This window comes from Aquarana catesbeiana, linkage group LG13, assembly GCF_042186555.1.
Source record: "Aquarana catesbeiana isolate 2022-GZ linkage group LG13, ASM4218655v1, whole genome shotgun sequence".
Classification (NCBI taxonomy): Eukaryota; Metazoa; Chordata; class Amphibia; order Anura; family Ranidae; genus Aquarana; species Aquarana catesbeiana.
This window is the reverse complement of record NC_133336.1, coordinates 71,405,307-71,428,845: the sequence shown is the minus strand read 5'-3', so window position 1 is coordinate 71,428,845 and position 23,539 is coordinate 71,405,307. Positions and strand designations below refer to the sequence as shown.

The following is a 23,539-nucleotide window of genomic DNA, read 5'->3' as shown; positions in this document are numbered from 1 at the left end:
GGTTTTCGGAGGTGGCTGGTGCATCACTTCGGTTTTCTTTGTATTGATGAGGAGGCCAAAGTTGTCGCATGCTGCTGCAAATTTGTCCATGCTTGCTTGCATTTCCTGCTCTGATCCAACATTCAGAGCACAGTCGTCAGCAAAAAGGAAATCTTGTAGCACAGTCTCCTTTGTCTTGGTGACAGCCTGGAGTCTTTGCAGGTTGAACAGTTTCCCACCAGTCCTGTATCTCAGGCTGAATTCCAAGGAAATGTTCTGAAAGGTGGCTGAAAACATTATGCTGAACAGGGTCGGTGCCAGCATGCACCCTTGCTTGATGCCGTTTGTGACAGGAAAGGCCTCGGAAGCTTCTCCGTCATCCAGAACGCAAGCCGGCATGCCGTTGTGGAACTGACGTACCATAAGGCTAAATCTGTCAGGGCACCCAAACTTCGACATGATGCGCCACAGACCTTCGCGACTGACAGTGTCAAAAGTCTTGGTGAGATCCACGAAGGTGGTGTACAGTTCACGATTCTGCTCTTGACACTCCTCCTGGAGCTGCCAGGCTGCGAAGATCATGTCCACCGAGCCACGCTCTTTGCTGGAAACTGCACTGTGTCTCGGGTAGTAGATTCTGTTCCAGGTGGTCAATTAGGCGATTCAGCAACACTCGTGCAAGGCTCTTAACTGCGATGGAAAGCAGTGATATTCCTCGATGATTATCGCAGACTTGTCGATTTCCTTTCCTCTTGTAGAAGTGTACAATTGATGCGTCTTTTAGTTCCTGGGTAATGGATCCTTGATTCCATAAGGACTGGAACAGCTTAGTGAGTTTGTCGACAAGCACTGCACCACAAGCCTTATAGATTTCCATTGGGATTGTGTCAGATCCTGGGGCCATGCCACTTTACAGCTGGCTGATGGCCTGTAAGGTTTCAACCTCTGATGGTGGGATGTCCAGGCTGTAATTGATATCCGCCTGGGGCATTCTGTCAATCGCCTCGTTATTGATGGAGGATGGGCAGTTCAGTACAGATTGGAAGTGCTAAGCCCAACGCTGTAGAATCAGAGTCTTCTCAGTAATGAGAGTTGCACCATATAATCCAGTAGAGGGGAGCTTTCTGAGGGTTGAGGTCCATACAGGGATCTGAGGGCTTCGTAGAACCTTTTGGCATTGTTTCCATCAGCAAACATCTGGATTTTATCTGCTTTGGCATTCAACCTGGAGTCCTGCGTCTTGCGAAGCTTGCTTTGTACGATCCTGCGAGTGTTGTTGAAGGCATTTTTCTTAGCTGTTGACGACTCTGTTGATGCGCACGGTGAAGGCGTGATTTTCAGCAAGTAGGCCCTTGATCTCCATCATTTTTATTAAACCAATCCTGCTGTTTCCTGTGTGAGTGTCAAGAACCTTTAGTGCAGTAGAGTGCACAATATCCCAGAAGCATTCCCAGTCCTTCTCAGCATTTTCATCTAATTGCAACTTTGAGGGTTGGTTGTCAAGATCTTCTGCTAGTGAAGCTGCTGTGTTGGCGTTGCTCAGTTTACTGACCTTGATTTTTTTCATCACATCTTTATTTCCCTGTGGACGCCCCTGGCTTGATGTGAAGGCTTAATTTGGAGATGATGAGTCTGGTCAGTCCAGCAGTCAGCACTCAGCATGGCCCTGGCTACCCTTACATCCTGTCTGTCTTTCCTCCCCACAATGACATAATCAATGAGATGCCAGTGCTTGTAGTGTGTATGCATCCAGGACGTCTTTTTGTGAGTAGGCAGCCGGAAGATGGTATTGGTGATGATCAGATCATGAGCCGCACATGTCTTCAATAGTAGTAGGCCATTGCTGTTACATTTGCCAATTCCATTTTTTTCAATGACCCCATCCCAAACAGAGTGATCAGACCCCACTCTCGCATTTAAGTCACCAAGTAGAATCAATAGTGAGTGGTATCACCTTGCGTTTTGTTTGCAGTTTTGTTGTTCGACCGCATAAGATTTGATCCCCTCCTGCCGCGGTAAGCTGGCCAGGGTTCTGTGAAGCAAACAATGTTTAGGGCACCTTTTCTAGCCCCTTCCTCTTACTACGGAGGTGAGCAGAGCGGTCCTAAAGAGGGCTGCTCAGTCACTCAGGTAGAAGCCGAATACAGCTGTTGCTTCAGTCAGCAAGTAGATGACCATTAGACCTGAGCCGCCTGTGTGCAGGTCCACTACTACCGCTCCCAGTGAATCCACACCTGCTGCTTGGACGTTATGCCTATCGCTACAGGACTTTGAGGTTACGGGAGTTGGGGGAATGTCAAGACTTGCACATGAATTGGATTAAAGTGAGGGATAGGTGCGCATAGTCAGCCTCACTCTCTCTTCCCAGATTCCATCTTGCTCCAATGGCAGGACAAAAGTTGAGACAGTTGGAGATGGGCTGGGCGCAGTAGTTGACCAGGGTATCTTTCTTGTCCAGCCCTGCTCTTGGCATACCACATCACTTGTAGAAAACGCCTTCATGACCGTTGGTCCAATTTTAGTAGGTCTCATCCGCACAATCCGCCGCAGTCTGTCTTCACATGCTTGGGACAGACAAGTCCCTATCTCACCGTATGTCAATGACATGGTTACTCTCAACCTGGTTTGGCCAGCCGGTCGAAGCTGTTAAACAACTAAAAAGTGTGGCGCTGAACAATGTCACATATACCTGTAAACCAGTCAATAGGCAATAAAAAGGATCAATTGTATCTGCTTTGAGCAAGTAGTCCTCATGTGGACATTAAAGATGCGTAGTCTATATGACAATATGTTATAAACAGAATATTGGAGGATTATATAGACATCTCGACTAAAAATCCGCTCACTACCGCTCAAAGACGTCGAGGACGAAACGCGTCGGACAGGACCCCATTGTCGCCACTTTTTCTCAAAGCGCTGTTTTATGTTTTGGATCTACATGTGAGTGTACATCTATTTTATTTCAAATAAATATTTTTTGTTTTTTGGATTTACACTATGTGGCCCTCTTTTTCTTTCCTTATCCCACCACATCATTTTCTGGTCCGTGGAATATTGCTTTGAGGGGCTTACTTACGGAACACCCCACCACTTCCTTAAGATTTACATGACCTCCCACATCCGGGAGATTGCGTACAGCTCTCAAGTTCCTGGTATTATCTGGAGGAATAGAGTAAACCCGCGAGACCGCATCCTTTTCGGAGTATACACAGCCACTCACCACCTAAGCCTTGTCCGACCCAATCCAGCGTATGCTCCATTGGGTCCACCTCATCTGGTAAGCCTCTTCAACTCTTGGTGGTAGTGAGCGGATTTTTAGTCGAGATGTCTATATAATCCTCCAATATTCTGTTTATAACATATTGTCATATAGACTACGCATCTTTAATGTCCACATGAAAGACTACTTGCTCAAAGCAGATACAATTGATTCTTTTTATTGCCTATTGACTGGTTTACAGTTATATGTGACATTGTTCAGCGCCACACTTTTTTGTTGTTTTGCAATTTTATACTTTGTTGGTCGTGTTGGCTGCTTCTGTGTCTCTTTTTAGGGTAGCGCAGAATTATTCTATACATCCGGTCGAAGCTGTTGCCTGGGATGTGGCCACCGCACATGCTACAGCTACTAGGAGCCACAGATGAGAGCGGAGTGACAAGTGGGGACCAAAGGTGAACGAGCTGCCCTAAGAAGGGTACGACATGCCCTTACACCAGAGGTGCTATCCCACCCTGAACACCCCATACACCCCGGTCAGAGTAGTATTTGTAGTATTTGTTTGGACCAGTGTAGTTTTAGCAGGAATGTCTTCAGTTTACTTTCTGATTGAATGTGCACTGTTCTCATGATTGGCAGCACTCTTCTTTTTATTCAGCCTTTATTCAGTTTGCTGGCTTTCATGCTACATCTTCCCTTCAACCGTGCAGAACTGGCAAGTGGTATGTTGTCACTCAGTTGTCACAGTGCCATTACTTCTCCTAACTGCTCCACTGCCTCATTGATCCCCTGTCTTTTTTTCATGCTCCTTTGCACTCTGGCTTCCATTCTCCTCTAACATTTGGTGCTTAAATTCAGTAGTCATTCTATATTTAAACCAGCCTGGCTACATATAGTTAGGTCCATATACATTTGGGCACAATTTTTATACTTTTGACTCCGTATGTGACCAGAATAAAATTAAAACAAAACAATACAAATTAATTTGGAGTGCAGACTTTCAGCTTAAATTCAAGGGGTTGAATATAAATATCAAGTACAAATTTTAGGAACTGCAACCATTTTTATACACAGACCCCCCATTTTCAGGGGCTCAAATGTAATTGGACAAATTAATATAATCATAAATCAAATGTTCATTTTTAATATTTTGTTAAGAATCCTTTACTGGCAATGACTGCCTGAAATCTGGAACCTATGGACATTACCAAAGACTGGGTTTCCTCCTTTCTGATGCTTTGCCAGGCTCAAACTGCAGCTGTCTTCAGTTGTTCCTTGTTTGTGGGTCTTTCTGCCTTTTAGTTTTGCCTTCAGCAAGTGAAATGCATGCTTAATTGGGTTGAGACCAGGTGATTGACTCGGCCATTGCAGAACATTCCACTTCTTTTCCTTCAAAAGCTCCTGGGTTGCTCTTGCAGTGTGTTTTGGATCATTGTCCATCTGTACTGTGAAGCGCCGTCCAATCAACTTTGCTGCATTTAGCTGAATCTAGGCTGACAGTATATCTCTAAATACTGCAGAATTCAACTGGCTGCTTCTGTCTTCTATCACATCATCAATAAACACCAATGACCCAGTGCCACTGGAAGCCATGCATGCCTGCACCATGTTTTACAGATGTCATTGTGTGCTTTGGATAATGAGCTGTTCCAAGCCTTCTCCACACTTTTTTTCCTTCCCATCATTCTGGTACAGATTATTCTTATTTTCATCTGTCTAAAGAATGCTTTTCCAGAACTGGTCTGGCTTTTTTAGAGGTTTTTTGGCAAAGTCTAATCTGACTTTTCTATTCTTCACGCTTATGAATGGTTTGCACCTTGTGGTGTACCCTCTGTTCATCACCACTGTTGTCTTCCGTGGATGTCCAGCCCTTTTTATGTTGCTAAACTCACCAGTGCGTTCTTTCCTCAGACTGTAACAAACTGTTGATTTGGCCACTCCTAATGTTGCTGCTATCTCTCTGATGAATTTGTTTTGTTTTTGAAGCCTTACAATGGCCTGTTTCACTTACATGGACAGCTCCTTTGAACGCATGATGTAGGTTCACAGCAATAGATTCCAAATGCAAATACCACTCTTATGCCCTGTACACACGGTCGGATTTTCTGACGGAAAAAGTGCGATCAGATTGTGTTGTCGAAAATTCTGATCGTGTGTGGGCACCATCGGACTTTTTCCGTCGGAATTTCCAACACACAAAGTTTGAGAGCAGGATATAAAATTTTTCGACAATTATACAACTATAATTATATAACTATAGCTTGAATATGTTTTGGTAAATACCTAAAAAAAAAAAATCTAAAATCTAACTGTATGTGAAAGAATAATTGAAGGTTTTGTGCCTTGGGCTAGTGCATAAAAAACATCGTTGTCAGTAAATTTCTGGGCACACGAGCTGATTAATATGTTAAGACATGCAAATTGATGTTCAGTATATTGTGACAAGCCTTAGCTGCTTCCATGTATTCAGTAAGTTCAAGAAACTTTGCAAATATAACTTGTCTTTCTACTGATGTCCTTCCAGAGATGTAATGGGATTGAGACTTATTCAAGGAGGACTTATTTCTCCATTACTAACGTGAAGGGACTCCTAGAGCACACCAGTTTTATCTATATGGGGGCTGCAATTACAGATTTCACCTACAGTGCCAATTGTGCCATGAGTCATAAAGACACTCCGTGAGTGGCATTGGTCCCTCCTCTGTGAGTTATGTTCTGTTTAGATGACAGAACGTTAGTTCCATGAACATTGTAAACCAGAAGAGGACAAGAGTGCTACCTGTATTTACAGGAGGACACCAGGAGGTGTGTTTTGCTATACATCATAGCTGAAGTTAAAAAATGTCAATGCAAAATGCTGAAAAATTTCTAATATTCAACCTATGTAGCAATCACTTATAGGATGTGTCATCAAATGAAACCAAAGCCGCACACTGCTCTTTTAACTGCTGTGCAACTGTTTTTACTTATTTATTAGAGGTACTTATATAGCACTATCAATTTATGCAGCACCTTACATACCGTATATACTTGAGTATAAGTCGACCCGAATATAAGCCAAGACAACTAATTTTACCACAAAAAACTGGGAAAACATATTGACTTTAGTATAAGCCGAGAGTGGGAAAATGCAGAAACTACCGGTAAACAATGCCCATCTGCAGCCTCACTGTGCCCATCTGCAGCCTCACTGTGCCCAGTTGCAGTCACACTGTGCCCAGTTGCAGCCTCACTGTGCCCAGTTGCAGTCTCACTGTGCCCAGTTGCAGCCGTACCTTTTATTACTAAAACAGCGTATGTCTCCCGCTGTATAATGCATTCTGTTCAGCCGTCCATTGAAACAAAGCCCGCCCCACCGCTTCCTCGTCTGTGATAGGAGGAACACTGATACAGTTTCCCAGCATCGTATCAGTGTTCCTCTATCACGGACGGACGAGGAGGAGGCGGGGTGGGCTTTGTTTCAATGGACGGCTGAACAGAATGCATTACACAGCGGGAGACATACGCTGTTTTAGTAATGAAAGGATTCGTTCCGTCGGACCAGTTCGGTCGAAAAGTCCGGTCGTGTGTACACGGCATTAGATACTGTGCTGCCCATTATTAATCAGCAAGCATGGCCACTCACGGTTTAAAATTCTTGCATAGAAAAATTAATTAAATATTAATGAATACAGAATCTCTTTAATTTGTGTCTCTTATGTTTTCCTGGAGGTCATCTTAAAGAGAGGGAGCAGCTAGGTGAATTGTAACTGGCCACTTGGATTAATATACTGTAGTTGTAAGGCATGCCCAATTCTTGTTTTCATAGACCAAAACTGCAGGAAAACGGCCGCATTTGCAATCAAAATACATATGTAGGAATGGTATTACCTGACAAAATATTTGTAATTCTGTGCAGTCAGTCATGTGATCCAGGGTCTCTTGCGAGACAGCATAGCTAGGTCCTCACCCTGACTGCTCTCCACAGCAATTAAACAATAATGACCTGCTCCAGTGTACTGATTGGCAGCAGCAAACTAATTGGGTCATTATTTTACTGTATCCTCCTGTAGCAGGTTTAGGAAGGGAGACTGACAGCACTGTAAAATGAAGTAAAATCTGCCCCTTCCACCTCTGTTTGGGCCCTATTATGTTATGCATTCCCGGAGGGTGAAATAAATATAGATGCAGGTAGGATAGTTCTATCTCAGAGTATTTTTAATGATTTTTTTTTTTTTAATGAATGCCTAACAGAATTAAAATTAATTTAAGTTATATTAGTCTGCAGTTCTACCCTAAGGATTCAACTTTGGAAGGGTTTGTCCCAGGCACATAGTTTCTTTGCTTACCTTTTGACTTTAAAGAGCAACTCCACTTTTGTTACGAGAAAAAAAACATTCCCCTCTGGGTGATCTATGTACATTTCAGAGATTTTAACAAACTTTGTTGCAGATTCCTACCTTTTGTCATTGAGAAGAATTCCTTACCACTCTGTGTCTATGTGGTAAGTGAGTCTAATGGGAATAGTTCCACAATTATCAATCAGCTGCTGCACCTGCACCTGCAGGGCTCTAATGGTGAAAATTGCAGGGCCTGCATCCCTTTAGACGTGGTTTCTTAGTGGGAGTATCATCAAAAATGACATTTTTGTTACAGGGGATGCCTAATATCTGACTTGTATCTTAGTGTAGACTTCACACTAATGCAGCGTACACACGGTCGGACTTTTTGACCAGACTTGTCCGACAGGCCAAATCCAGCGAACAATCCGATCGTGTGTAGGCTACACCTTCAGCGGACTTTTCCAGTCGCAAATCTGACGGACTTTAGATTTGGAACATGCTTCAAATCTTTACGTCGTAACTCCGCCGGACCCAGAAATCTGCTCGTCTGTATGGTAGTCCTATGGACAAAAACCCACGCTAGGGGAGCTATTGGCTACTGACTATCAACTTCCTTATTTTAGTCCGGTGTACGTCATCACGTAGGAATCCGTCAGACTTTGGTGTGATCGTGTGTAGGCAAGTCCGTTTGTTAGAAAGTCTGTCGGAAGTCCGTCGATAGTCCGCTGGAAAGTTTGTCGGACCAGTCCGGTCGAAAAGTCCGACCGTGTGTATGCCCCATAAGAGAAAATCAACGAGCCAATCACACAAGCAAGAAATTATGTTTCTGGGGGACGTTCTGTACACATTGTGTATAGAGCACCTCCAAGTTGCCATATTGCACTTTACAGAAAATTATAGCGCTGCAGATTGAAAAGGAAAGGTAATTTTGTAATAATATTCAATCACAATATGACTTGTGTCGCTATTGTATATGCTATATGTGTGAATGCAGCCTAACTATCACCAAATAGATATACAGTTTTCAGATACAAGCATTGTTGTTACATCTTACACTACCCATAAACCCTTCTTCCCATCTTTGCTCGTTTTTCCAAACGCAGAAGGCGATGAAGAGGAAGATGATGAGGAAGATGAAGATGATGAGGTGGATGAAGATGAAGAAGACGAGGAGGAGGATGAAAAAGATAATGACTCCGTAGATGACAGTGCAGAGAGAGATTCTGACTTGCCTCTCTTTACTCTCCCTGGACTGTCCTCCCAAGAACCACTGGAAGACGATAGCAACGTCGCTCTCATAGAGGGAGCCGCTTATCAAGTGCCTGACACCATGGAGTGGGAGCAACAAAACCAAGGACTTGGTAAGTGAGACTGCTATTATCTCTTTATAGTTGCCGGGGAAGTCTGTCTCTGTATGTAACGTTTGTAGAAATTTAGAAGATAAATGGAGAAATACGCATGAAATGTAAACTGAGATTATACAATATGCAAGAAGCATGTGTCCTGTTCTACTGTGTAGTCTAAACTGGAAATGTTTTGCATAGTGACACTTTTTTGTTTTTCCTAGTTTAATTGTATATAGTAAATAAGATTTGCAGTTATGCTCATAAGTTTACATACCCTAACAGAATTTATGATTTCTTGGCCATTTTTCAGAGAATATGAATAACACAAAAACTTCTCTTTCACTCATGGTTAGTGTTTGGTTGAAGCCATTTATTATCAATCAACTTACTCTTTTAAAATCATAATGACAACAGAAACTACCCAAATGACCCTGATCAAAAGTTTACATACCTCAGTTCTTAATACCGTAAAAATACCCTGATATCATAATCAGTAAGTTGAATAAGTGCAAATAAATAATCAATAAAGTGAATAAATGCAAAAAAATGCATAAAAAAACATATACCCTGATACCACAATCAGTAAAGTGAATAGGTGCAAATATTTACCGATATCACTATGGCAACTAATATGCTGTCCATAGCTTAAATGGGAAGCTTGGCCGGTCACATGACTACCCTTGAGAAAGTCACGTGACATGTGATGATACGCGTGGGTAGAAGGAGTCAGTGACGTCTTCGCATAGTGTTCGGCAAACACAGCGATAGCTGTATGAGCGGTGAAGCTGTCTGACCATTATAACAAAAGCGATTCAGCTACTGCAAATGTGTGAGTGGATTACATTGTTTGCCCAGTCTTGTAGCAATTAAAAACACTGCGCAATGATGGTTTTTCTTTTATCTTTATGTGAATCATCATCTTGCAAATGTAATTCATCGTGCAACTGTGATCTGTGAGAAGTGAAATACAAGCAAGTTCATCAAAGGCAATTGATTGGACATTCAGACCTCAGCTGGATTAACACAAACAGACACTATTTATTGCTGTTTTTTTTTTTTTTTCATCTACATATATCTAGGGATGTGTGTTCCCTTATATGTTTTTTGATGCATCTATTTGCATTTATTCACTTTATTGATTGCTATATTTATTTGCACCTATTCACTTTACTGATTGTGATATCAGGGTATATGTTTTTTGATGCATTTTTTTGCATTTATTCACTTTATTGATTATTTATTTGCACTTTTTCACTTTACTGATTATGATATCAGGGTATTTTTATGGTTTAGGATTTTATATATAAGCACCACTCCAACAGATAGGGATAGTTTGGTAAGCGCACCAACATATTGTGTATTGATTTATAGCAACAGGTGTCACAGCACTAATTGGTTGGTTGCAGCCTACACATTTCTTTTCGGTGTTTTGTTATTTTATAGAGAATCCACATCAGCGCTTTAGTTTTCTTTTTTCACATCTTAATACCGTGTATTGCCCCCTTTACCATCAATGACAGCTTAAAGTCTTTTGTGGTATTTGTGGATGAGACTCTTTATCTTTTCAGATGGTAAAGCTGCCCATTCCTCTTGGCAAAAAGCCTCCAGTTCCTGTAAATTCTTGGGCTGTCTTGCATGAACTTCACGTTTGAGATCTCCCCAGAGTGGCTCAATGATATTGAGGTCAGGAGACTGGGATGGCCACTCCAGAACCTTTACTTTATTCTGCTGTAGCCAGTGACAGGTCGACTTGGCCTTGTGTTTTGGATCATTGTCATGTTGGAATGTCCAAGTACGTCCCATGCACAGCTGCTTCCTGGCTGATGAATGCAAATGTTCCTCCAGTATTTTTTGATAACATACTGCATTCATCTTGCCATCAATTTTGAACAAATTTCCTGTGCCTTTGTAGCTCACACATCCCCAAAACATCAGCGATCCACCTCCGTGTTTCACAGTAGGAATGGTGTACTTTTCATCATAGGCCTTGTTGACTCCACTCCAAATGTAGCATTTATGGTTGTTGCCAAAAAGCTCAATTTTGGTCTTATTACTCCAAATGACTTTGTGCCATATGGTTTGAGGCTTGTCTCTGAGCTGTTTGGCGTATTGTAAGCGGGATACTTTGTGGCATTTGCCTAGTAATGGCTTTTTTCTGGCGACTCGACCATGCAGCCCATCTTTCTTCAGGTGCCTCCTTATTGTGCATCTTGAAATGGCCACACCACGTTTTCAGAGTCCTGCATTTCACCTGAAGTTATTTGTGGGTTTTTCTTTGCATCCTGAACAATTTTCCTGGCAGTTATGGCTGAAATTTTAGTTGGTCTACCTGATCGTGGTTTGGTTTCAGCAGAACCTCTCATTTTCCACTTCTTGATTAGAGTTTGAACACTGCCGATTGGCATTCTCAATTCCTTGGATATCTTTTTATATCCCTTTCCTGTTTTATACAGTTCAACTACCTTTTCCCGTAGATCCTTTGACAATTGTTTTGCTTTTCCCATGAGTCAGAATCCAGAAACCTCAGTGCAGCACTGGATGAAAGATACAAGGGTCTGTCAGGAGTCCAGAAACTCATTGAACAGTGATCAGTAGTAAAAAAATATGCACTGTCACTATACTAATGACACTGGCAGGGAAGGGGTTAACATCAGGGACTATCAAAGGGTTAAATGTGTGTCTAGCTAATGTTACAGTGTAGCGGTGGAGGTGCTTTTACTACTGGAAGACATGGATCGGTGTTTCTCCTTTACAGGAACACAGGATCCATGTCTTTTGTACTCACAGAATGACAGTCTGCCTTGTTCCACTCTTTCCTGTCAGAGCACACTCCCCCATATCAGTTAGTGCTTCTTGGGCTTTTTAGCATCAGGCATATGTTTCCCATATTTGCAAGGAAGTCACCTGACCTTGTGTTCACAGTTTAAGTTTTACCAGGTGGATGTTCAGGCCTCTTCTGATGCTAGTTTTGGATTTAGCCCAGGTTCACACTGAGCTGCAGGAATGAAGCCGTGCGAGTTCAGCTCACAATTTCACTCCTGCATGTCAGTCCCGATTTCAGCTGCAATTTCAGAGACATCTGTGCAGGTTTCTACACAGATGTCAATGTAAATCTCAGTCAGAAATCGCAAAAAGTAGTACAGAAACTACGGTTTAAAATCGGTGCGGTGCCGCAAATGTAGCGTCGCACCATTAGGATGGTGTCATTGTCGGCAATTGCCACCGATTTGACGCCAAATCGCATGTCAAATCGTACCATTGTGAACCAGGTCTTAAGGTTCTTCAAACCATTCTCTGAGTTCCTTTCTTGACCTGTTTCTTATATGGACCGTTTGACGTTTGTTTGCTGTGTTGCCCGCCCCTCAGTTGGTTTGCTATTGGACATCCTATTGGCCTAATACTTAAAGAGCCTATGTCCTGAATAAAACGTTTGGATGTGTTTTACAAATTTGTATGTTACAGGACTCCAGCCCCTTCCCTCTGTTTCTTATGATCCGCTCCTATTATTGCTTGTGAAAAAATAGAGGTTTGCTGGGAGGGGGGCGGGGGGTAATATATAGGGCAGTACATACATCTTTGTTTGCCAGTGTCCAGTCATCTGAAGGCAACTGGATAAGCCAGTGGTGTAAGACAGCCATTCTCAACTAGGGCTCAGAGGAACCCTAGGGAATCCTCCAGATGTTGCTAGAGGTTTCTTAAAATGGTTGTTAACCAACTTTTATTAAATGCTGCCATCCTCTCTGCACCATTATAATAAATGTCCCTGTGCCTGTGTTCTGTAGAAAAAACTTCACAATTGTACCTGTATGAGCCCTGCTCCGGGCGCACAGCCGATTCCTCTCCTCCCTTGTTTCTCCGGCTCACAGCTGCAGTGGGCGGGGCTGAGCCCTCCCACTGATGTCAGCTGGGGATGAGGGGGAGAGAGAGCGCCGAGCCGCCGACAACCAGCTGAGCGCCAAGAGTGGAGGTCATACAGGTACTATCGTGCATTTTTTTTTTTACAGAACACAGGCACATGGACAATTATTATAATGGCGGAGAGGATGGTAAAGCAGAGACAGGCAGAGAGGGGGGGGGGGGGGGGAGAAAACAGGAGACAGCTAGCTGCAGCTGACAGAATCACACAAACTGACCACGATGTCAGGGCACAGCAGCCATGATTATCGTGGTCTGTTTGCAGAGGGGCGGGTATAGCCAGGCAAGATCAGTTAGGTATTTCAGGTGATATGGGGGTCCAAATGACACAGCACAAGCACTGTGCTGTATAACATGCTTTAAGGGAACAGGGTCTTTATTTTATATTTTTTTGGGTTAACAAACGCTTTAAGCAAGGAGTGATGTTTGTCTCTCGGATAAGTGCCCGCTGACACTGATGATTTTTTAGCTTTCTGTAAGGGGAGATTCTTCCTACTATCCACAAACAAAGGCGCATTCTTCCCACTGACTACCACACTAATGTACAGTAATTTGTATATAATGTAATTATTGGCTGTAGGGGTTTCCTGAGACTAGAAAGTTATTTTTAAGAGTTCCTCCATGTTAAAAAGTTTGTCTAAGAGTTAGATTCTGTGCCTTGTAATGTACTCAAAGAAAATACATTTACAGGTAAGACAAAAATCCTATTTGCATGATGTGATCATTGTAATCTACATTTTAAAGAAAATTGAAACCTGCAATACAAAAAAAATATAGGCTAACCACCTTCTTTAAATGCTAGTTGCCTGGCTTTGAGCGTGTGGCACTGAAGTTAGAATTCTTGATCTGCATATTTGTTCCAAATCAATGACTCAGAAAGTATTGAAGTCAGAGAATCACCATGACAACTAAGTAACCGTCATTTTCAGGACAGGTCAGCAGCCAAAGCCTACATATTTCTCTCAGCATAGTTTCCTTTATTGTACATTTGTTCTGTGGTTGTCGCACTGCTACTTCCTGCTCCTTATTAGTCAATTAGCCTCTTGATGAGCAGCCAAGGTCACCAGTAGAGTAAGGTGAAGGATATGGAATGGAATGGGCCAGACCCAAGCTTGGTACTCTGGATATCAGAGTGTCCCAGGTCTGTAGCCATGGCGGCTGGTGGGTTTTCTTTTTTTTGGGTGGGGTGGGCGGGAAACAATCCAAATGCCAACCCTCCCCCACCCCCCCCCGGTTAGTCAGCCAATAGGGGCCCCGCACTTACTCCATCTCACAAGCAGCGATCCGGGTGGATACTTTTTCAGTTTTCCTGTGTCTGCTCCCTTCTCCTGGCGGACAATTTAATCGGATTGCCCATTCTTTTTCGACGCCTATTAGAGCCTCTGGCTCTAATCATGAGCTTTGAAAAAAAAAAAACTCAGATTGGAATCCATGCATGGATAGGGGGGCCTAATGGACGGGCAGCCACTGGTCTGTAGGCTTCTGGGGTACTCCGTAAGGGTCCTTTCACATGGTGCTGCTCCACTCTGATCATCATCCGTGAGCAGATCCCCTGCTGAATCGGAGCTGAACTGGATAATTATCCGTTTGGGTGGCCGGATGTAAACAGACTTGTACCCATTTACATCAGACTACCTCTGATCCATCATGCTTAGGTCCAGAAAAGCACACAGTCGTTTTTCCATTGGAAGGAGGTAGGTGGGTGTAAATGGACACAAGTCTGTTTGGCGTCAGCTTGTCCATGGACCTACATGGAGCTTCTGATTAGGTCCGCCTGAAAAATGGACTGTGGGATCTGATTGAAAAGCCAGTGTGAAAGGGGCCTAATGCATCAGAAAAGATTTGCTTGATATGAAATATACTGTAAGTGGCATATAAGGTTTTCATTTAGCCCACAGAGATACCTCTGTGCTCCTTTTCATTTTTTTTTTAACTTTGTTTCTTTCTCGAACATCACGGGACACAGAGCCACAGTAATTACTGATGGGTTATATAGGTATCACTGGTGATTGGACACTGGCACACCCTATCAGGAAGTTCAACCCCCTATATAATCCCTCCCCCTTGCAGGGATACCTCAGTTTTTACGCCAGTGTCTTAGGTGATGGACGTGTAAAGATGTCCTGTGCTGAGCTCCAAAGGGAATATCCTAAGATCCTATACTGGGGCAAGCCAGGCGAACCGGATCCATTCAAAGTGTCTTTTCATGGCCGAATTGAATGGTACCCGGGCCTCGTGTCCGAAGAAATGAGGTTTTACCCGTAATGCTTCTCTTTTTAGAGAGCTGGACCCCGCAGATCAGAAAATGGCTTTAAACTTCCTAATTTCTGGCGAGGTGCTTTACGGTCCCAGAACTGTTGGATCCCCCTACTGATGGGGGCCCCAGTCTCTGACGGTTTTTTCAAACGGAGCCCACCGTGAGAGGTGAAGATTGGGTCTGTGTAAACAGCACCCTGCGGCTGGATAAGGTAAGAGGAGATTCCACAGAATTTTTGAGTTCTAGTGGCTTTTCTCCTTTAAGGTAAATGCATGCTATGCCTATTGTGACCACCGGGGGCTGCCAAGAGCACAAACCTACACATGCTGACTCTGTCTCAGGTGTTGTAATCGCTGTTTATGTCCCAGCGTCTCAAGCAGGCTGCAAGCAGGTAAGGTGGAAAGGGGGATTTCTCATGTTTGAATGTTCCCCCCCAGGCTAGAGAGGGGCCACAGGGGTCTAGAAAGTGGTTATACCACCCGGGCTCTGCGGCCTAATGGCCACCATCTCTCAAGATAGCCGTTCAGGCAGATCTTGTTACCAGCCTCCCTCCCTCCCCCCCCCCCATCCCCAGCCTTTCTCCGGAAGCATGACAGGAGAGTCGGCAGCGCGGGAAGCGCTCGTTTTTTTCAAAACTCGAGGGGGGGGGGGGGCGGTAGAGGAGGGGGCGGGATGTCAGCACAGAGTGCTTAGACTCCCACTCAGGCCAGCTGCAGGCTATTAAAGGCACTCTGTACAGGTGCACTCAGCCTTCTGAGAGACACAGAGCTGACGGTTGCATGTAAGGTGGGACACAGGCATTCTCCTAGGCAGCATTCACTGAAGTAACACCAGACTGAGCATTGGGTAGCAAGGCTTTTAGCCAGACTACATCGCTCAGCGGGCAGTGTTCATTTGTATACCTCACACCTTGTTGCTTTGCACTATGGGTAGAAGAGGTTCAAGCACCCCAGGAACCAGAGACACTAGGGGATCTCGTTCAGGTTCTGAGGGCCCCCTGTCGGCAGCATCCTCCCCCCCTAAAGATGGGCCAGGGACGGCTAGCCAGGGAGAGCCATCGGGGTCAGGGGCTACACCTGCTTCTGGCACTTCAGCCCCTGTATATATTACACAAGAGGTTTTTTCCTCAACCATTAATGGTCTAGAGGAAAGATTAATGGCCGTGATTACGTCTTCACTCAGTGGAAGAAAACGCACTAGGCTTTCCTCTGTTCCCCAAGACCCTCAGACAGAGGAGCTCTGGGATAAAGGAGATGAATCCCTTTCAGAGGATCGGGATGGGATGGATGATTCCTCTTCGGAGGATTCAGGTGGAGAGGGACCCTCTGCGACTTCCCAAGAGGAGAAAGTCTTAGTGCAGATCCTCACTGGATTGGTCCGCTCCACATTTAAGTTGCCCATACCTGAAACTGCTAAAGAATCCTCTTCTGCTTTGGGGTCACTGAAACCTTTCCAAGCAGCACATGCTTTTCCTGTTCATACTTTACTTGAAAAGCTTATTTATTCTGAGTGGGATCACCCAGACAAACGTTTTTTTCCGCCGAGAAAGTTTTCAACACTTTATCCGATGGAAGAAAAGTTTATTAAAATGTGGGGAATACCGGCTATTGATGCCGCCATTTCCTCCGTAAATAATAGCCTGACTAGTCCTGTAGACAATGCTCAGATGCTCAGGGATCCTGTAGATAAAAGGATGGAATCCCTATTGAAGGATGTTTTCTCCTTAGCAGGATCAGTGGCCCAACCTGCAGTAGCAGCGATTGGAGTCTGTCAATACTTAAGAGACCATGTTAAGCAGGTCATCAAAGTATTACCTGAACAGCAGGCCCAGGGGTTTGCTAACCTTCCAGTGGCCTTATGCCTTGTGGTTGACGCCATTAGAGATTCTATCGTGCAAACCTCCCGTCTTTCACTGGGGTTGGTGCATATACGTAGAATCCTATGGTTGAAAAATTGGTCAGCTGAAGCACCATGTAAGAAGCTACTGGCTGGGTTTCCATTTCGTGGTGCAAGGTTGTTTGGAGAGGACTTGGATAACTATATCAAGAGAATCTCTTGTAGGAAAAGCACTCTCTTACCTGTCAAGAAGAAGAGTAAGCGTCCCTCTTTCAAACGGACTCTTTCCCCAGCGCCGGGGGCTTCAGCCTCCAGGCAGTCTCGACGGCCGCCTCCATCGGGGTCCAGAGACAAGAGTCAACCCCAGGGACAAAAGAAGTCCTGGGGAAAGAAGCCTACTAGGCAAAACATTAAGACCTCTGCATGAGGGGGCGCCCCCGCTCACTCGAGTGGGGGGAAGACTGCGACAGTTCTCAGAGCTCTGGCACGAGGACTTCCAGGACAGATGGGTAGTCTCCACGGTAACCTTAGGGTACAAGCTGGAGTTTCAGGAATTCCCCTCTCCTCGGTTCCTCAGATCAAATGTTCCCAGAGACCCAGAGAAGAAGCAGTCGCTCCTTCTAGCGTTAGAGCGACTTTTGTCGCAGGAGGTCATTATGATAGTTCCCGCAAAGGACCAGGGATTGGGCTTCTATTCCAACCTTTTTACGGTCCAAAAGCCAAATGGGGATGTCAGGCCCATTCTGGACTTAAGGGATCTGAACCGATTCCTAAGGATTCAATCCTTCCGCATGGAATCAATTCGAACAGTAGTTCCCACCCTGCAGGGAGGAGAATTTCTGGCATCAATAGACATCAGAGATGCATATCTGCATGTGCCCATTTTTCCTGCTCATCAGAAGTTTCTGCGCTTCGAGGTAGGAGGGCGCCATTTCCAGTTTGTGGCTCTGCCTTTCGGGATAGCCACTGCACCTTGAGTGTTCACAAAGATCTTGGCTCCTCCTCTGGCCAGATTAAGGGCTCAGGGTATAGCTGTCATAGCATACCTAGACGACCTGCTCTTGATAGACCGGTCGGTAGCCTCTTTGAAGGGAAACTTGAGGACCACGGTCAGGTATCTAGAACACCTGGGTTGGATCCTCAACTTAGAAAAGTCTTTCCTAAAACCAGTAAGAAGACTGGAGTATTTAGGTCTGATTATAGATACAAGCCAGGAGAAAATATTTCTACCCCAGGCAAAGATCACTGCTTTGAGAGAGCTGATTCTGACAGTAAGGACCAAGAAGGGTCCCTCAGTCCGCCTTTGTATGAGGCTACTAGGGAAGATGGTGTCTTCATTCGAAGCAGTTCCCTATGCTCAGTTTCACTCAAGAATGCTGCAACACAGTATTCTGTCGACCTGGAACAAGAAGGTTCAGGCATTAGACTTTCCGATGCACCTGTCGCATGCGGTGCGTCAGAGCCTCAATTGGTGGCTCATACCCGAAAACCTGCAGAAGGGGAAATCCTTTCTACCGGTTACCTGGACGGTGGTAACAACAGATGCCAGTCTGTCAGTTCTGGAACAGGCTGCGGTCCAAGGGGTATGGTCCAAGACAGAGAGGACCTTACCCATCAACATTCTGGAGATCCGGGCGATACATCTAGCTCTAAAAGCCTGGACTATCAGGCTACAGGGTTGTCCGGTCAGGATCCAGTCCGACAATGCCACAGCAGTGGCTTATGTCAATCATCAGGGAGGCACCCGGAGCCGAGCTGCTCAAAAAGAGGTGAACCAGATCTTAGTCTGGGCAGAGATGCATGTGCCATGCATATCGGCAGTTTTCATCCCGGGAATAGAAAATTGGCAGGCGGACTATCTAAGTCGCCAGCAGTTACTTCCAGGGGAATGGTCTCTGCATCCCGACGTCTTTTGGGCCATATGCCAAAGATGGGGGGTTCCAGATGTAGATCTCTTTGCATCCCGATTCAACAAAAAGATAGACAGATTTGTGGCAAGGACAAAAGATCCTCTTGCATGCGGGACGGATGCGTTGGTGATTCCGTGGCATCGGTTCTCACTGATTTACGCATTCCCGCCTATTCTGCTACTACCACGACTCCTTCGCAGGATCAGGCAGGAAAGGAAGTCGGTACTTCTGGTGGCCCCCGCTTGGCCCAGAAGGACTTGGTATGCAGAAATAGTAAGGATGACGGTGGGTTCCCCGTGGACCCTACCGGTACGCCCAGACCTGTTATCTCAAGGTCCAGTGTTCCATCCTGCCTTACAAATGCTAAATTTGACGGTTTGGCTATTGAGACCCACGTTCTGAAGAGTCGTGGGCTCTCAGGTCCTGTCATATCTACCTTGATTAATGCAAGGAAGCCAGCTTCCAGGATGATTTATCATAGAGTCTGGAAGGCTTATATAACCTGGTGTGAATCCAGAGGTTGGCATCCCAGGAAATATGTCATAGGTAGAATCCTTGATTTTCTACAGATGGGATTAGAGATGAAGCTGGCCTTGAGTACCATCAAGGGCCAGGTTTCTGCTTTATCAGTATTATTTCAGCGGCCACTTGCTTCGCATTCTTTGGTCCAAAACTTTATGCAGGGGGTGAAGTGTCTTAATCCTCCGGTTAAGGCGCCCCTAAACCCCTGGGACTTGAATTTGGGCCTGGCTGTGTTACAGAAACAGCCTTTTGAACCAATAAGTCAGATTCCTTTGGTCTTGTTGACAAGGAAATTAATTTTTCTGGTGGCCATCTCTTCTGCTAGAAGAGTATCAGAATTAGCAGCTCTTTCCTGTAAGGAGCCTTATTTGATTATACACAAGGATAGAGTGGTACTACGCCCTCATCCTAGTTTTTTACCGAAGGTGGTTTCTGATTTTCATTTAAACCAAGACATTGTTCTACCTTCCTTTTTTCCAGATCCCTGTTCTCCGGGAAGAGAGATCTCTACATTCGTTGGATGTAGTAAGAGCAGTTAAGGCCTATCTAGGGGCAACTACTCAGATCCGCAAGACGGATGTTTTGTTTGTGCTGCCAGAGGGTCCCAATAGAGGACAGGCAGCGTCAAAAGCTACCATTTCTAAATGAATTCGACAGTTGTTCATTCAAGCTTACGGTTTGAAACAGAAGATTCCTCCGTTTCAGATCAGGGCACATTCCACAAGGGCTATTGGTGCTTCTTGGGCAGTGCATCACCGGGCCTCTATGGCTCAAATCTGCAAGGCCGCAACCTGGTCTTCAGTTCATACATTCACCAGATTCTATCAGGTGGATGTGAGAAGGCATGAGGATATCGCCTTTGGGCGTAGTGTGCTGCAGGCAGCGGTACAGGGTCCTCAGGTCTGATTGCACCCTACTTGGTCGTGGTTCCCCCCCCTCAGGTAGCATTGCTCTGGGACATCCCATCAGTAATTACTGTGGCTCTGTGTCCCGTGATGTTCGAGAAAGAAAATAGGATTTTTTAAAACAGCTTACCTGTAAAATCCTTTTCTTTCGAAGGACATCACGGGACACAGAGGTCCCGCCCCTCTTCTAATACACTATATTGCTTGGCTACAAAACTGAGGTATCCCTGCAAGGGGGAGGGATTATATAGGGGGTTGAACTTCCTGATAGGGTGTGCCAGTGTCCAATCACCAGTGATACCCTATATAACCCATCAGTAATTACTGAGGCTCTGTGTCCCGTGATGTCCTTCGAAAGAAAAGGATTTTACAGGTAAGCTGTTTTAAAAAATCCTATTGTTTGTGGGGTCACTTTGAATATAGTTGAAGTGATTAAAATCATCCTTGGAATGTCTGTTTAAATGTGCAGTAAATGCAATATACTACTATACAGGTTTAAGATTCTCTACATCAGGGATATGCAATTAGCGGACCTCCAGCTGTTGCAAAACTACAAGTCCCATCATGCCTCTGCCTCTGGGTGTCAACAGCTGGAGGTTCGCTAATTGCATATCCCTGTTCTACATCATTATTTTCCATACTTCTGTAAGTGTCATATGATGTATTTTCTCTCTGCACCCCGTTTATAGCATGTTATTCACCATTCTTTCTTATCAGACCACATTGTACCAAAAATAGAAAAAAATGGAAGGAAGACAGGGAAATTCCTTGAGGGACGTATATTCCTAGGATGATGTCTGATTGGCTAGGTGGATGACTTTTAAGGGTTAAAAGAGTCACCTCTGTAGAGCAGCACTTTAAAATATTTGGGGCCATTTGCAGAGATAAGGAGGTAATGTAAATGGTTTTGACCCAAAGCAAGTTTATTTTATTTTTTTATAAATCCCAGTGTTCAGATTTAAAGTGTTACTAACCCACAACAGTAAAATCAGTCTGTATATGCAGTAAAGCATGCTTGTTATACTCAATGTGGAACCTAAGGGGTTAATCTTCTGCTTGATCCTGTCTTCTCTTAACCTCCCCTTCTTCCATTGTCCCCAATCTATCTGCTGATAGAACAGAGACTTAGGGGCAAGCTGTACATGCTCAGTTTGGTCTGTATTGCTAGAGAGTTTTTTCTTATTCTTGGGAGAGTGCATGTGATCAGCACAGGGCCAATCAGCACTGTCCAGACAGAGGGTCAGGGGTCCTGCAGCCTCATTGGACAACCTGGGGAGATTGAAAACTCCTCCTACAGGCTTTAACTAGACCAGATAGAAGCTACAAGACTGATCTTACTGCTGATGAGAAAAGGTATTTAGCTGTTTATTTTTACTAAAATATTTGCATTTCTGTGTTCTGTGTACTGTGGGAGACCAGATATAGTGCATACAGGCTCCAGGGTTTAGTAACACTTTAATGATTTTAATAAATACATATCTGGTTTAAATGGTAGTTTTGTATATAAAATGGAGATCATCATTGGAGACATACAGGCACTAGAGGGCAAGCACCTAGCTGCATAAGAATAACATTTGTATTATATTTTCAGTTTTGAGCCATAGCTTTTCTATAATCTATGGAGTAACACATATATTTAAACAATGGCTTCCCATCACTGATAAAAATGCTAGGAACCGATATTATATCTTTCTACTGTTCTGCTTGGTAGGCAATCATGTGCTGCTGGTGTTGTATAAGTTTTATGAGATTACTACATCATGACATTTAAGAAAACTGGAATGTATTTTCTACTACTGGCACTAGAGGGCAGCAGAGGTCTACAGCTATGCACAACATTCTAAGTAAATTGCTCTTTTTCTGGCCACCAAAGGTTTCCCCTCTGGGAGACAAATAATGATGTCATTTTAGCAAATACCGTAAATGTGGGTCATATTATTACTAGTCTGTCAGTATACTTAATACACTGCTGCACTTGTCCTCAAGACATAATCTAGTGCCATCTCTGTCCTCTTTATGGATATTATTTAATATACTGTGCTAGCTTTACAGTAAGTGGAACACGGTTCAGCTCTACACAATTCCATCCCAATAATAGGTCTCTGCATGAGCTGTATCATCTGTGACCTTTCCTGTCCTTATATCTTCTCCTACTTATGAATATCATCAACTTTCAATTGTATCAGCTAGAAAAAAAGTGACATGAACGTGCCACCCAGAGGGGACTCAGGAATAGCAAGTGCTCGGAAATTACAGAGGCATCTAATTGCCTTGAAAACAGCATAATGTGCCTTACAGGATGGGCCCTCTATGTAGAGGATCTATAACGGTGGACAATAAGCTGTAACTAGGAGGCCATAACAAACGTCTTTTGTAGAATAATGAGTACAGTTTGCTCTCTGCTTGGAGCCATTATGCTATGATGATTGAGAGAATTCTGTTACAGCCTTGGTTTATTTTCATGGTTTATGTTGAGTATCTACTGCACAATTTTATTCCATCATAGAGCTCCTTTTTTATTTAACTTAGCTGGATCCTGGACGATTCTTATTTTATAAACTCCATCAGCTGCTATGCAGCATTTCTCAATATCGGGCTCCTGGTAGGTGAATAAGTGTACTAGGCTGAATGGGTGGGACATATATCCTGTTGGATGCCATGCTGAGGCATGCGCTGCAGCATTTTTATTGACTTCAGTTGATTCAACAGTACAGGCTGAATGGCGCCTGCAATTTTTTAAGCTGAACCGCATGCTCCCCCACCACTCTCAATAGTGCTCGCTGCCTGGAATACTCATTTATTCTCTACAGCTGGACTTGGCAAATGCACAAGATTTAAAGAAGTTGGGAATACTACACAATATGAGAGATATTGACAATATAAGAGAACAAATTATTACAGCACACACATGCAAAAAAATGACATTTAACTCCTGCGAAGCTATTTAAAACACCTGAACATTTTCAAAAAATATGGGGATTTGGTCACACCATATGGCTATATGGTGCTTAAGCCCACTTACTGCGACAAAGTACCCCATTATCAGTGGGACCTACACTATCCATAGAATGGAAGATCCTGCTTCCTGTGTTATAGGAGGAGTCCTTTCGTTCTCCCATATAGAGGAGTGTATTTCTCCCATGGTTCAGAGAAGCAGAATCTTCCATTCTATGGATAGCGTAGGACCCCCTAATAATGGGGTACTTTGTCGCAGTAAGTGGGCTTAAAGAGGGAGTAAACCCTGGTGGATTTTACTTCCTTTTTGTTTCCCTGCAAAGGTAAAGCATAATGAGCTACTATGCATCGCACAGGAGCCTGCGATGTCCCCGA

General features: G+C 44.1%; 1 protein-coding gene across 3 annotated transcripts in view; it reads left to right on the top strand.

Moving 5' to 3' along the window:
• ARMH4 (armadillo like helical domain containing 4) overlaps positions 1-23,539 on the top strand; it is a 268,545-nt gene that overhangs the window by 86,661 nt on the left and 158,345 nt on the right. For all 3 annotated transcript variants that reach the window (XM_073609399.1, XM_073609397.1, XM_073609398.1), the window contains exon 5: positions 8,622-8,879. In XM_073609399.1, coding sequence (XP_073465500.1) covers positions 8,622-8,879 — 258 coding nt within the window. The remainder of the gene's footprint in view (positions 1-8,621; positions 8,880-23,539) is intronic.